This window comes from Perognathus longimembris, chromosome 10 (genome assembly GCF_023159225.1).
Source record: "Perognathus longimembris pacificus isolate PPM17 chromosome 10, ASM2315922v1, whole genome shotgun sequence".
Taxonomy (NCBI): Eukaryota; Metazoa; Chordata; class Mammalia; order Rodentia; family Heteromyidae; genus Perognathus; species Perognathus longimembris.
Genome location: NC_063170.1, coordinates 31988521 through 32003782, shown reverse-complemented (window position 1 = coordinate 32003782; position 15262 = coordinate 31988521). Strand labels below are relative to the sequence as shown.

At 49.6% G+C, this 15262-nt stretch overlaps 1 protein-coding gene across 5 annotated transcripts; it reads left to right on the top strand.

The window, feature by feature from the left end:
* Positions 1-4830: 4830 nt before the first annotated feature.
* Positions 4831-14324, top strand: Ndrg2 (NDRG family member 2). Of its 5 annotated transcripts, none has more exons than XM_048355721.1 (17): positions 4831-4918; positions 6476-6542; positions 7452-7532; positions 7832-7873; positions 8201-8306; positions 8567-8687; positions 8846-8908; positions 10024-10084; positions 10249-10335; positions 10499-10555; positions 10739-10842; positions 11284-11328; positions 11901-11952; positions 12182-12229; positions 12478-12513; positions 12645-12696; positions 13369-14324. In XM_048355721.1, exons 3-17 carry the CDS (start codon positions 7458-7460, stop codon positions 13533-13535), a joined length of 1116 nt encoding a protein of 371 aa, XP_048211678.1. In that variant the 5' UTR covers positions 4831-4918; positions 6476-6542; positions 7452-7457; the 3' UTR covers positions 13536-14324. The 5 variants fall into 5 exon arrangements, with proteins under 5 accessions (XP_048211678.1, XP_048211680.1, XP_048211677.1 ...); XM_048355720.1 differs by lacking the exon at positions 4831-4918 and adding an exon at positions 5423-5573; XM_048355722.1 differs by lacking the exon at positions 4831-4918 and adding an exon at positions 5808-6309.
* Positions 14325-15262: the final 938 nt, after the last annotated feature.

Below are 15262 nucleotides of genomic sequence, written 5' to 3'. Positions count from 1 at the left end.
CAAGACTCCTTGGTGTTAAAAATGAAGAACCAGAGTCAGCACCAGTGGCTCATGTCTGTAATCCTAGCTACTTAGGAGGCTGAGATATGAAGATCCTGGTTCAAAAATCAGCTCAGGCAGAAAAGTTCATGAAACTCTTATCTCCAATTAACCACCAAAAAGCTGGAAGTGCAGCTGTGGCACAGAGCACTGGCCTTATGTGAAAAAGCTAAGAGACAATGCCCAGGCCCTGAGTTCAAGCTCCAGTACTGACACAAAAATAAGAAAGTAAATAAATAAATAAAATAAAGGTGAAGGGTTAGGGGACCAGCAGGCTAAGGTGAAGCTTCTACTTTTGTCTTCTTGACATCATTGGTGCCAGCACCCTTGTGGCCTGAGTTGCCAGTCTCCACATATCTTCAGTACCCTTGCTCTTGCCATTTTCATCTTTGTGGATGTCACTGTGCTTCTTGGTGTCTGTCAGACGACATCCATTGACGTTGATTTCTGTGAGTCAGAGGATATATGTGAGTAGCCCAACAAGTGCTCAGAGCTCTTGTCCTGCCTCTGCCTCTGCCTCTTACCATGCTGCTTCCTCAGGGCAGATGCAGCTGTGAGCAGGAGCTCTGCTACCCACAAGGCAGTGGGAACATGATATGGAGATGTGTGTAGTATATGAGGAGGAAAGGCAGATGCTTATCTTTCCAGAATTAGTCTGATCAAGTTTCTACTTGAGTACTTCAGCCCCTGACCCAGAATAATTGCTATAGAGGAAACAATTAAGGAAGAGAGTGAATGAGAAGCTGGAGGTCTGAGGGTAAACCTTAAATCAAAGGAGGAGACAGGTACCAGGTACCAAGTTCTCAATGCACATGTCTCCCCAGAACCACCAACTCCTAGAAGCCTGGATACTTGGAAATGAATCTGAATTCAATTAATAAAAAATTGCTATGCTGTGGCCAGTTGAGGACTAGGCCTCTGTGACTTCACAGCTTGATATTACCAAATTGCTATTGTGTACCTTGATCAAGTTACTTCCCCCTTCTGGGTCAATTTCTGCTGTTTTCCAAGTTATAGAGCTGTCAGAGTTTGGATATTGGGGGGATTAGAGCAGGGATTGGAGCAGCAGAGATATAGGGAGGCAGGCTCTAAGGCTATGAATAAAGACCAGCACTCATAGCAACATCAGTGGCTGAGTTCTGGTTCTGAATGGGTGTATAAATGTCCTCCAGAGCTTCACCTGGCCGCCGCCTCCTCCTCCTCCTCCTCCTCCTCCTCCTCCTCCTCCTCCTCCTCCTCCTCCTCCTCCGCCTCCTCCTCCTCCTCCTCTTCCTCCGCCTCCTCCTCCTCTGTTTCTGCTTCTTCTCCTTCTCCTTCTCCTCCTCCTCCTCCTCCTTTTCCTCCTTCCTCCTCTTCCTCCTTCTTCCTCTTCCTTCCTCCTGCCCTCCCCTTCCCTTCCCCCTCCCCTCCTCCTTCTTCCTCCTCCTCCTCCTCCTCCTCCTCCTCCTCCTCCTCCTCCTCCTCTTTTCTTTCTTGGCCACGCCTGAGGCTTTAACCCTGGGCTTGGGCACTGTCCCTGAGCTTTTGTGCTTAAGGCTAATGCACTACCACTTGAGCTACAGCTCCACTTCCAGCTTTTTGTGCTTAATTGAAGAGGCTTACTGGCTTTTCTGCTCAGGCTCCCTTCGAACTGTGATCCTCAAATCTCAGCCTCCTAAGTAGCTAGGATTACAGGTGTGATCCACTGATGCCCAGCATAGTTTTTGTGAAGTTCAAAAAATGTTTTCATTGGAGCTGGGGATATGACCTAGTGGCAAGAGTGCTTGCCTCGTATACATGAGGCCCTGGGTTCGATTCCCCAGCACCACATATACAGAAAATGGCCAGAAGTGGAGCTGTGGCTCAAGTGGTAGAGTGCTAGCCTTGAGCAAAAAGAAGCCAGGGACAGTGCTCAGGCCCTGAGTCCAAGGCCCAGAACTGGCAAAAAAAAAAAAAAAATGTTTTCATGGGCTGAGAATATGGCCTAATGGTAAAGTGCTCGCCTCATATACATGAAGCCGTGGGTTCAATTCCTTAGCACTACATATATAGGGAAAAAAAGCGGGAAGTGGTGCTGTGGCTCAAGTGGTAGAGTGCTAGCCTTGAGCAAAAAAGAAGCCAGGGACAGTGCTTAGGCCCTGAGTTCAAGCTCCAGGACTGGCAACAAAACAAAACAAAACAAAACAAAACAATGTTTTCAGGGATTTCTCTATAGTCTTTAGACAAAAGCCCTACAAAATAGATGAACTTGAGATCTTAAAACAGAGCAACCAGGTTAAGGTTAGCCTCAAATGAACTAAGCATCATTCACCTCTAAGCTCGGACCACAATAGCCTAATAAGTTATACATTTGAGAGGCTACTTGGTAGTGGAAAAAGCATGGTCCTTGGGGTGGCATGAACCTAGGTGGGATGTGAATACTAGATATGTCATTATTAGCTGGGTCGCCATTAGCAAGTCATTCACTACTTTCAAGATTCAATTTTCTCATCTCTGTAGTAAAGACAATAATAATGTCTTTAACCCGCTGAGGATTACATGCAGGAAAAGCCTGCACATAATAGCTACTCTTCAATTCCTCCAAGTATCTTGTGCATTTCTACTTCTCAAATTCCCCTCCTGTTCTCACTGCCTAAGAAGAGTGCCTCTCTCTATAATTCAAACACTCCATGGCTATACTTCTAATCTGTGTGGTTCACTCTGGAAACAAAATCCCTCTCTTTCTCTAAATTATAGTAAAACAATTGCTCTTAGATGGGAGGCTGCAGTCTCCTGTGATGAAAGTTTCTTAATTGGGCTGGGAATATGGCCTGGTGGCAAGAGTGCTTGCCTCCTACACATGAAGCTCTCGGTTTGATTCCCCAGCACCACATATATGGAAAACGGCCAGAAGGGACGCTGTGGCTCAGGTGGCAGAGTGCCAGCCTTGAGTGGGAAGAAGCCAGGGATGGTGCTCAGGCCCTGAGTCCAAGGCCCAGGACTGGCCAAAAAAAAAAAAAAAAAAAAAAAAGAAAGTTTCTTAATTATTGCTAGAGATTTTGGAATCTTCAGGCACACAGAAAATTGAGCTAAGTAAAAAGGATGCCTTACATATGTATGTTTTACTATGTATACAAGATAGTTTGATCACCAGATACTGTTACGTATATTTGAAAGTATTGTTGAATTTTCAGTCTGTATTTTTGTTTTTCTTCAGGGGATACAAAAACTATTATGTGGGAGTGGAATCTCTCTTCTCTCACTGGAAAAGAGTGTGAAACCACAGTTTCAGGAATTATTCTCTTAAATATTAATTCCTTCTATTTTTTTTCTTGTGTGTACCTTTTCTTTCTAGAGAAGGTATGACTGAATTCCATTGACAAAGTGGCTGGACATAGCAGGTGTGTGACTTGTTGCATAGTTGAAGACATAGTTTGAAGCTGCTTTTGACCCAGAATAAGGTGATTGTCCATGGGGACATTTATACCAGGTTTGGCTTGGAGCTGTCCTGACAGAAAAGAACCCTGTTTCAAGGCAGAACTAATCTTTCCTGAGCTTGCAGTATGCTGAATAGGACCCCATAGACTTGGGAAGCACACTGACCTCAGTGGAAATTTCCCACCTTCTGTCCTCCCCAAGTCCCTGCTTAGTCCCTTATCAGGTTCCCCCTGAGTCATCCTGACCCAGAGACGAATTTAGATGCTGGAACCTTCAGGTCTTTCCCTCCCCCATTTCAAGTAAGGCAACTTGAGAACACCAGAGAAGGCTTTGGACAAAAATTCTCACTCTAGGGTCCCCCCATCCCAGAAATTTACTGGGGTTGTTGAGTTCCTATTTCTTGTATCTGGGAGTAATTAAACTACTTTCTTGTCCAAGAGCATGTGCTTAAGCCCACAGTCAGAGAGATGAGAGGATTGGGTGGCACAGCTTCTGGGGACATACAAGGGAGTGGGATAGGGAATAGAGGAAAAGTTAGGTGCTCCAGTTGGGGGATATTAGGAGTTCATGAAGACTGTTTGAGCCTAACCAGTTTTTCTAGCCGGGGTCCCCTCCTCCCTCTTGGCCTCTCCTTTCCAGTAGACCTGCCAAGTGGGGATGAAAGGGGCATTGATGTTCCTCGGATGGGAGGGGGCTGTGGGTGGTGATGGAAGAGTAGTTCCCAGGCGGGGGGGGGGGGGGGAGGGCAATTTGGGGGTCTTGTGGGGGCAGTCAGTGATGGTGTTGGAGTTGGCAGCTCAAGTTCCATTGGCCATTGTTCTCACCTGGCCTGGTGCCCAGCCCCCGAGATGGCAACTCAGAAGCTAGGCTGCAGGGGGATGGAGTGGAGGTGACCTTAGGAGGGGAGAGCTAAAAAGTGGGGCAGGTGAAGAAAAGTTCAGAATGGTTTCATTTTGCCTAAGACAACTTTGGATTTCCTTCGTCACATTAACTATCTCATTTCAGGGGGCCTTCTTCTAAGTGGCAGGAGGGTGCACCTAATGCGTGTGCAACTCTGGGATGGCACACCCATCCGTGCACGACAGAATCGCAGCAGTCCTGGAGAAACCGTGGTCAGGGCTCGGAGTTCGTCTCACCCTCCTTTTCTGGACTGGGAGGGGTTAGTGCCGAAGCCACAGGGTCTCTTGGGTCTCAGCCGGGGACACGGCGTCCTTTCCCCAAACCCCTGCTCCACCCCTACAGGGTTAACTCCGCCTCCTTGCCTGTTTACCCGGAGTCAGAACCCTTGGGGGTCCCCAACCCCCTCTTACTTCCCCCCCTTGGGGCCTTGACCCGGGAGTCCCCGTTGGCCATTCTCCCCCCCTCCCCAAGCGGTCGCCCTCTATTTATAGCTGCCCCCAGCATTCCCTGCCCCGCCCCCCACCCGGTTTCTAACTTGTAGTGCGCAGCCGGAGAGCAGGCGTTCGGACGCAGAAAACAAGAGGTACCAGGACCCTGCGCGCCTGGGAGTAGGGATTCCTGCGCCCGCGAACCAGCCCACCCCAACCCTTCTGGGTGCTGGCACACCTTCCTCTCTCGCTGGAGACCTCGGCCTCCCGGGCGGCGGTCACCCCTACCCACTCTTCCTTAACCCAGCTGTTGCCACTCTGGCGGAGTTTAATTCTTGGGGTGTCGGTACTTGGGCTTGGTCTCCTCACCATCTACCCCCTTACTGAGTGTGGGGGAAGAAGGAAGGAACTAGAGTGAGACCGGTAAAGCCAGGTCGTAGAGAGGCGCTGTGTTGAGGGTGGATGTGGGTTTTCTTGCGGGATTAAGGAATCCTCACGCACACACAATATTCCCAGCTGGAGAGTGTTGTGGGGAGCGTCCAGTCAGAGCCTGGAGGCGTCCAGCAGTTTGCTTTCCGAGGAGGCTGTCCACCCCGGCCTCGGCCCCCACACAGCCCCTCCCCGGGCGGCGACAGCCTGGGGTGGGGCCGAGGGAGAGTGTTTACTTGGGGGCCGAGTGCGGATCGCTGGGAGCGGTCGATCCGTGGGCGTGCTGGGGCGGGCCGGGGGCGGGCCTGTGGGGAGCCCGAGCTGGGGCGGGCTGGAGTCAAAGGCAAGTGAAGGTGGAAGCGACCGCGGAGGCCTCGGCAGGTAGGGGGAGGGGCGGGCGAGGGGCCGCGGGGCTGGTGGGCGCCGGCGGAGCCGGCGGGCGCTAGACTCCGCCACCCCCGGAGCCACCAGCAGGGTCAAGGACCCGCAGGCAGGGTGCGCTTGGCCGCTGCGCATAAAGGCGGAGGCTCCGATCGCTACTGGGCGCGCTTTGGGGGGTGTGCACGGGGCTATATCCACAGTCCAGGGTTTTGCGCCGGCCGTGCAAAGGGTGTTGGGACCCCACACCGACTGGCCGTGCAGGAACCTGCAGGGACGGGTTCTGGGTCCCAAGCCTCACTTCTTCCCTAAGTCCTGCCCATCCCTCCCCGGCTGGCACTGGCGCTCGCCCGTCGTCGGGGAGGCTGGAGATCACCAGGACGAGGCGCCTCGCCCCTCCCTCTCTCCACGAGCAGGACCTACACGGAGACTGGGTGGAGGGAAACCGGGGCACGAAGCTTTTCGTTTGTTTACTTTTAAATGGTGGAGGGAAGCTGTCAAACTCTGCTACCCTCGTCCCAAAAGAGAGCTGTCAAAAATCTCCAGTCCCCTCTGTTAGTGTGCAGAAAGGAAATTGATAGTAAGCGTCTGCTCCAAGGTGACACTGGTACTGGCAGGGCCAGGGGTGGAATCCAGAAGTTCTGACACACTCATTCCTCCATATCAGCACCTCCTTCTCGCCAGCCTCTACCCAAGCCTGGACTGATATCTGCTTTGTGTCCTGTCGAAGGTCTGTCCAGTTCGTATGGATTAGAAGCCTAGGGAGGACATGGTTTCTGGACTCCGGGCTAGAGATTGAGGAGGGCTAGTGACCCCGGAAGTCACCGGAAAGCAGAGACTTTCTGTCCCTAAAAGACCCAGGGTCGGTTTCCCATGTCATTAACCTTGCTACTGTGTTTTCTCAGACCCCAGAGCCAGGAGGAGTGAGAACCCTGACCTCTAATCCCACTGCATCCAGCCAATAGGAGCCCAGTAAGTGACCCCACCCCTAGGCTGCAGACTTTTTCCTTGGCAGGGCTGAATTGTGGGGCTGACTGTGGCCCCTCGAAAAAGTGAGCGGGTGCTCAATTACTTGCAGTTAGGGCCAGGGAAAGAAAGGGTATTGAGGCTCAGGAGGGACTTATTCGATATTTATATCCTTGTGTTGTGTCCTTCCCCTCCAATGGCCATTGCTTTGGTCGTGTGTGTCTGTGTACGTGGGCAGTACAGCTTGAACTCAGAGCCCTCGTGCTGTCCTTCAGTTTGTTTGCTCATGGCTGGAGCTCTACCACTTGAATCACAGCTCCATTTCTGGCTTTTTGGTGGTTAATTGGAGCTAAAAGTCTCATAGGCTTTCTTGCCTGGGCTGACTTAGAATTACAACCCTGAGATTTCAGCCTCTTGAGTAGCTAGAATTACAGGTGTGAACCACAGGCTTTGAACATTTTTAACTCCTTCCCCGAGTTGCTAAAGAGTGATTGGATCCATTGTAAACTCTCACTATCTTGTTCCTTGGTACCTTTAGGGTTCTCAGTTATTGAGCCATAAGTTTCACACTGTGCCTAACTAAGGAGGAGTGTGGGGTGTCCCCTAAATATAGCTTAGGAAACTGGAGCCACACTGCTGCTCCACCCTGGTATTTCTGTCCAGGCTAGGGGAAGGAGGGGTCTGGAGGTGTGGATGTGGGGCTGGCAGTCTGTAGTCATGTCCTGATTCCTCTTCTGCAGCCCCTTTTCCTGGTCTGCCTGGAAATAACAAAGGAGGCCAAAAAGGTTCTCTTGATGTCCCAGAGTAATCTCCAGCCCCTGGGACCCCCTGCATCCTCACTATCTGAGCATTAAAAAGGAGGCCAGGTGCTGCAGGAGGCAGCCTCCCATGCCCATTGTTTTCTCACCCTGCCAGGCTATCATGGCGGAGCTGCAGGAGGTGCAGATCACAGAGGAGAAGCCACTGTTGCCAGGACAGACACCTGAGGCCGCCAAGGTTACTGGAGTCTCCCTGATTTCCCTGGCTGAAACTCAGGCCTCTGAATGGCCCCCTTGCCTCCTGGCTTTTCAAGTCCATGGCTCTTATTCTAATACACCCATCTCTCATCCCATGTACTACAAATGGAAGCCCAGATTTGTGTCTTGTTACTACACTAACCCTCATCCTCTCCTTTTTTTTTTTTTTTTTGTCAATCTCTTTCTGTCTTTGGTCTCTCATCCTGTACCTCCCTGTGTCTGTGTCTCCATCTGTGACTCTTTATGGTTGTGTGTATCTGTCTGTGTGTGTCTCTCTAGGAGGCTGAGTTAGCTGCCCGAATCCTCCTGGACCAGGGACAGGTAACAGCATGAGTGGGGACAGTCCCAGGGTGGGAAGAGGGAATTCTTTCCCCTTCATACAAAGAGGGCTTTTTCCTCTCTCCTTTCTTTTCTTGCTCTCTCCTCCTTCTTCCTTTCTCAGAGTTCCTTAATGTGCCCCAGTCTTTGATTTTCTTCCACCTTCATACTCATCTTCCACTGTCATATTTTCCAAAATTCTTGCTGATCCTATTTTTAATTATTTGTTCTCTTCTCTTTTCCTCTGCCTCATTTCCCTGACTTTTGTGTAGCCCCCCCCCTTTTCCTCTCCACTGAGCTCCACCCTGATGGTGATCTGCTTTCCTGCAGACTCACTCAGTGGAGACACCTTATGGCTCTGTCACTTTTACTGTCTATGGCACCCCCAAACCTAAACGCCCAGCAATATTCACCTACCACGACGTGGGACTCAACTGTAAGACCTTCCTTCCCACCCCCCTCGCCCCTCCCTGCCCCCCCCCCCCCGTGCCTTTCTGGGAAGAGGCGAGGCTAAGGGAAGGGTAAGAACCCAGGGTGAGGGTGGGGCAGTGTGGGCAGGGCAGGTGGGAGTCCCAGGCATGTTGGGGAAAAGCTGCTGTCGGGTCTGACTGTAGCATCAAACAAGATTGTAGGTTCTGATGTGGGATGTTTTTTTCCATCTGATTCTGTTGTTGAGGTGATGTGGGTTTTCTTTAGATAAATCTTGTTTCCAGCCACTGTTTCAATTCGGGGATATGCAGGAAATCATCCAGAACTTTGTTCGAGTTCATGTAGATGCCCCTGGAATGGAAGAAGGGGCTCCTGTGTTCCCTTTGGGGTGAGAACCAGCTCCTTACTCTACACCAGTCTGTAAGGCATTGGACAAGTAGGGGGAGAATGGATAAGAGGAAGAAAGAGAGATGATAAGACAGGCATGTTGGGGTGGGCGGTGTGGGTGCATGCTGGTATTTTCTTTAATGTCCTTTTCTTCCCCAGATACCAGTATCCATCTCTGGACCAGCTTGCAGACATGATCCCTTGCATCCTGCAGTACTTAAAGTGAGAGGCCTTGGGACTCCCCACCCCCTCATGGTCTTTCCTCATGTCATACAAGGAATCCCTTGCATTCACTATAGTTCCAGGGCTACTTTTGGTCTCTGATTTCTATATACCCTTCCTCTTCTATGCTCCCACCTTGACTGGGTTTGGACAATTGATTAGTCAGCTGAATAGCCTTCCTAGATGGAGGAAGAGGCTAAGCTTGCCCTGCCTTAGGCTGAGGAGGGGCTTTTCTGATCTAGAAGCTAAGTAGGAAGAGAGTGGGTGACCTAATCTCTGAGGAACCAGATAGACCTGTCTCTTAATGCCCCACTCCCCACTCCTCCACACACCTGGTGAACTGGGAGTCATGTGCGGAAAACAGAGTGGGAGAAGAGAAAGAAAGTCACAGAGGCAAAGGAAATACTGACTCCTGACTGTTCTTGGCTTGACTTTTCCTCAGCACAATGGTTCTCAGCAGATTGGACTCACTTCCTTCTTGTCTCCACTTTCCTAATTTTCCCTGTTCACTTAACTTGTGTCTGTTTTCACATTCCTCCTTTTCCTCTGGTGCAGGCAGGGATGTCCAGTCCTTGGACTACATAAAGCCCATGAAACCTTTTGGTTCATGACAGGACAGACATGTGTTCTTCTCATGTGCTTCATGTTGGCCGCCTTCCACCACATGCCTGTATTGATCATTTTGTATGGCTCTCAAATGATGTTATAAATATCCAAATGGCCCTTGGCAGGGAAAGAAAAATTCTCACTTGTGTTAGTGGAACCAGGAAGTGGAACAAGTTGAACTTTGTTCTGAGAGTTGAGAGTGGATCATGGAAATTCATATGGGAAAAGAGTATCTGGTAGGTAGGCTGGCATCCACCAGTATAGACATTACTGGTGTCGTTTCAAGGCACTGTCTCTCTAAGAGGAAACTGGCAATGGACTTTAGGGAGGGATCCATGCTGACTACCAATGTTGTCTTTAGCTCCTTGGTACTTTCCTTTCTATATCCCCCAGATGAAGGCCCTCTGCTGTCACCCTTGTGCTTGTGGCCTTGGGAAGGAGGGTGAGACACAAGACTATGAGAAGGTTTGGATGCCAGAGCTCATGACACGTAGCTTTCTCTTTTATAGTTTCTCTACAATAATTGGAGTTGGTGTTGGAGCTGGAGCCTACATCCTGTCACGATATGCTGTAAGAAGCAAAACCTTCCAGAGGAGGGCCTGACTAATTTGGAGAAATTGTGCTTAGTGTGTGTTTGGGGAGGAAATGGGCACAAGGGTGTGGAAGGTAGAACTAGTGGGGAGGGAACAAGACCTTGCCTTGTTTCTTACCTCCTTCCTTCTGCTGCCTCTCAGCTTTCCCACCCAGATACTGTCGAAGGTCTTGTTCTCATCAACATTGACCCCAATGCCAAGGGCTGGATGGACTGGGCAGCCCACAAGGTTTGGAGACCCTCTATTCTGAGACTGAGGGTGGAGACTCTTTTTGTATGGATCCAGTTAAGCCAGGGGTAGGGAATATCTGTGTGTGGGTCCAACTAGACTTATAAGTACAACTGAATTAACTGTAATATCCTGAACTTGCTTGCCCGCCCTTTCCTGATAGTTAACTGGCCTCACCTCTTCCATTCCGGAGATGATCCTTGGACATCTTTTCAGCCAGGTCAGTGGTTCCAGAAGATGGACAGAGCAGAGTGGGGCGGGGGGGGGGGGCGGGGGACCAGCAAGAACTTGAATGCTTGGGGTGACTTCTTTAGCTGGGGAGGGAAGAAGGCTTGTCTCTTCTTATCCAGCAATTGTTGGCTTCTCATTCCAACCCAAATTTTTCTCCTCTTCTCTTCATCAGGAAGAGATATCTGGAAATTCTGAATTGATACAAAAGTATAGAAATATCATTACTCACGCACCCAATCTGGAGAACATTGAACTGTACTGGAACAGCTACAACAAGTGGGTGGGCTGTGTGTGTGCATGTGAGAGGGAGATAGAACCAATAACTGGGGTAGTGGGGGGGCACAGAGGAGACTGGGGGGCCAGGAAGTAGGCAGATTCCAGGGAGGGTAGGGCCTGGTGTACAACTAGGAAAGCTTTTGGAACACCCAGCAGCAGTGATTGAGGTGTGGGTCCCCTTCTTATGCTTATTTCCCTTGTAATTTTGAATTACTAGGAGTAAGATTTGCCCTTTTTTTTGCTCTCTGATCAGGGATCCAGGAGTGTTGTACCTGGGATCTGCCTGTTATCTTCCCCTTTGGTAGTCACTTTTAACCACCAATATTTGACCATAAAGAAAGAAGACAGCTTCCTTAAGGTGTGGGGAGTGGAGGATAGCTTTTATGTGAATGGATAGAGCACTAACTGTCTAAAATGTCTACTCCTGGAATTCCTCTGCAGCCGCCGAGACCTGAACTTCGAGCGCGGTGGTGAGATCACCCTCAAGTAAGACCTTAAGAAATGAGGCTTTGCCCTCACTGGATCTTACCTCAGTGTTTATGTTCCTCAGGAAGAGAAGCTTTGCTCGAGAATTGCCCTGTCACTTCATACCTCATCCTATGGAGCAAATAACCACATTTATCTTTCCCTTTTTCACTCCTCTTTGAGTCAATAAGGGAGCCTCTCATGTTTTTTAGCTGCTCTTTGTGTGTGTGTGTGTGTGTGTGTGTGTGTGTGTGTGTGTGTGTCCGTCCATCTGCTTACATGCTTATACACGCTAGTATTGGGGCCCTCATCTCAGCATTTGGACACTGTCCCATAGCTTTTTGGCCCAAGGTTGGCACTACCACTTGAACCACACCTCCACTTCTGAATTTTTGCTGGTTAAATGGAGAAAGAGTCTTTCGTTCTTCATCTACTTGAGTTGGTTTTGAACTGTGATTCTCAGATCTCAACCTCTTGAGTAGCTAGGATTATAGGCATGAGCCACCAGCTCCTAGCTCCGCACTGCTCTTATAGGAAAAGTCAGTGGAGGAATGTCAGGGGTCATTTTCTCTTCTCCAATACTGTGCCTGCAGGTGTCCTGTGATGCTGGTGGTAGGAGATCAAGCACCCCACGAAGATGCAGTGGTTAGTAGGAAATTTCAGGTGGTGAGGGAGGGGGTTGGATCTGAGGATGGTGGTCAGAAGTGTATTTTGTTAAGGAGAAAATGATTTAGGACAGGGAGATCAGCTTTGTGGCATTATGAATTTGGTTCCTGGCAAAGAAGAACTGAGTAGGGGGCTGATAGGGAATCAGGGTCTTTGGGGGGTGGGGTGCACAGAGTAGCCTCATTCATTCACATCTTGTTTACTCCAGGTGGAATGCAACTCAAAATTGGACCCTACCCAGACCTCCTTTTTGAAGGTCAGTAACTCTACTCTCTGTCCAGCCTGCCTTCTGGCCCCTTGACTAGAGCTATGTTTCTTTTCTAAATTCAGCTTGTAAGTCATCAGGGCTTTGCATGGAAGTGAGTGAGAAGGATGGGGGAATGAAGAAGAAAACCAATGGAATAGAATGAGGAAGCTGGGAAGGGAAGCCTGTTTTCTACCTCTTGGTGTGCATCATTTCATTGACAAGTGTGTCTTTTTTTCCTGGGTGGCTCTTCTGAGCAGATGGCTGACTCTGGAGGTCAGCCTCAGCTGACTCAGGTGAGTATCCTCTGACCATGGATGAGAAAGTGGGCAAGATATTGTGAACTTTCCCTTTTGACACACCCTATTCTTCTACCCTGGACTCCTGAGTGGCTTCTAGCCTCATGTCTTTCCTAATATATCCACAGCCAGGCAAGCTGACTGAAGCCTTCAAGTACTTCCTGCAAGGCATGGGCTACAGTGAGTAGGGGACGGAGGCTTCTGTGGGGGCCAGAGGAGGAGTGGGTAGGGAGAGGTGAAACCTGCTTTGTTTTGTGTGTGTGTGCTGCCAGCACTGGGGCTTGAACTCAGGGCCTGAGTGCTATCCCTTAGCTTTTTTTGCTCCAGGCTAGTGCTCTACAGGTAAGCTACAGCTCCACTTCCTGCTTTTTAGGGGTTAATGGAAAAAGCCTCATGGGCTTTCCAGTTTGGGCTGACTTTGAACCTCCATCTTTAGATCTCTATTTACTGACTAGTTAAGATTACAGGTGGGGGGCTGGGGATATGGCCTAGTGGCAAGAGTGCTTGCCTTGTATACATGAGGCCCTGGGTTCAATTCCCCAGCACCACATATATAGAAAATGACCAGAAGTGGCGGCGTTGTGGCTCAAGTGGCAGAGTGCTAGCCTTGAGCAAAAAGAAGCCAGGGACAGTGCTCAGGCCCTGAGTCCAAGCCCCAGCACTGGCCAAAAACAAAAACAAAAACAAAAGATTACAGGTGGGAGTTGACACCCTTTTATGTTAATTTCTGTACTTATGACTAGCCAAGTTGAGCTCATTGGTTCCTTGGCCCTCCATGGTCTTCACCCAAGCACCCACTCCAAGCACGCCTGTTTCCTCTCTGACTCCTTGCTTCCACTTCTGTCTCTGCAGTGGCCTCATCCTGTATGACTCGCCTGTCCCGGTCTCGCACGGCCTCTCTGACCAGTGCAGCATCCATCGATGGCAACCGCTCCCGTTCCCGTACTCTGTCCCAGAGTAGTGAGTCTGGGACTCTTCCTTCAGGGCCCCCAGGGCACACCATGGAGGTCTCCTGCTGAGTGACTTTTACTGCCCTGTGTAGGACCCAACCCTCACCTCCCACAGCACTAACCTGGGAGCTGTGTAAGGGCATGGGACCAGAGTAGGCAGGTCATGCAAGAAGATGATCCTGACATTTGATTGCTACCCTAACCTTGATATTTAACCTGTGGTTTCCCCAGCTCCTGGGAGAGATGTCCTAATATCTCTTAGAGACCCAGACCCCTAAATTATCCCCTCTCCCATTTTGGTGTTAGGAGGAAAAGGCATGTATTCCCCCGATCCAGGTGTCTATAGATGAGGGACAAGAGGTTTCTGATGATGCCTCCATCAGCCTCTCTCTACTTATTCCATATTTGCAAGGTTAGGGCATTTGGGGCTGGGGCTCCATTCACCAAAGCTGGCATAACTTTTCATGATCTTTGTAGGCCTCTGAAGGGAATGGGCCTAAATGGATGAATATCAAGGGGAGGCTTGCTGGTGGGTCTGTGATCCTCATGATGTGAAGGGAACACCCAGTGTGTACACTGGAATGGGAGATGGTGGGTGATGATTGAGTATGGCGTAAGGATTAGAGCTGGTACAATGGGAGGGGCCTGGGGCCATTTGGCTTCACTAACTTTGGTAGCTATCAGTGTGTATCTAGAGTGGGATGGGGGAGGGAACCCAGCTTGGGTCAGGTTGTTTGGGGCTTGACGTGAGAGTGGGAAGTGCTACTCTGGGGCTCTGCCCACACTGTGTTATGTATGGAAGGTGGCCTCCTGTCTCCACTTCTGCTGTGACAATAAACTAGAGAAATCTGAGCACCATTCTGAATCTTGAGTGTGTCTGCACTATACCTCTTCCTTGTCTTCTTGCCCAGCTCTCACATTCTCTTCTTAAAGTGACACAAACCGAGTGATAGATGGCTTAGTAGGGTGAAACGTCACAAAAATGTCACCACACAGAAACTGGCTTTTGTTCCAGTAAAATAGCATTTTCTTTCTATTAATAGTACTCTGTGTGTGTGTGTGTGTGTGTGTGTGTGTGTGTGCGCGCGTGCGTACACACACACATGCATGCACATGCTGATACTGAGGCTTGAGCTCTGGGACTCACGCTCCTGCTTTTCACTCAGTGTTGACACCCTGCACATGAGGCACAGCTCTACTTTCAGCTTTTTGCTGGTTAATTGTAGATAAGAATCTTGAGGACACATCTGCTCAGGATGGCTTGAATCTTAATCCTCAGATCACAGCCTCCTAAGTAGCTAGGATTACAGGTATGAACCTATCAGTATCTTTTGTGTGTCTATGTGTGTGCCAGTCCTGGGGCTTGTTCTCAGGACCTAGGCACAGTCTCTGAGATTCTTTTGCTCAAGGCTAGTACTCTACCACTTGAGCCATAGCTCTGCTTCCAGCTTTTTGGCAGTTTATTGGAGATGAGAGTTTCAGTCTTTCCTGCCTGGGCTGACTTTGTACCATGATCCTCAGATTTCAATCTCCTGAATAGCTAGGATTACAGACATGAGCTTGGGAAAGAAGAGCTACTTAGGTGTAAGAAGATTTCCTTCCTTAACTGATCTGATCCAGGTCATTGAGAAAAACCATAGAATTTCAGTGATGCCACCAATATCATTTTTGAGAAAGAAGTATGGAAAGCTGATTGAAACTCTACTTGAGAATATCTTGTAGCCAGGTGCCAGTGAGTGGCTTATACTTGTAATCCTAGCTACTCAGGAGGCTGAGATCTGAGGATCACAGTTCAA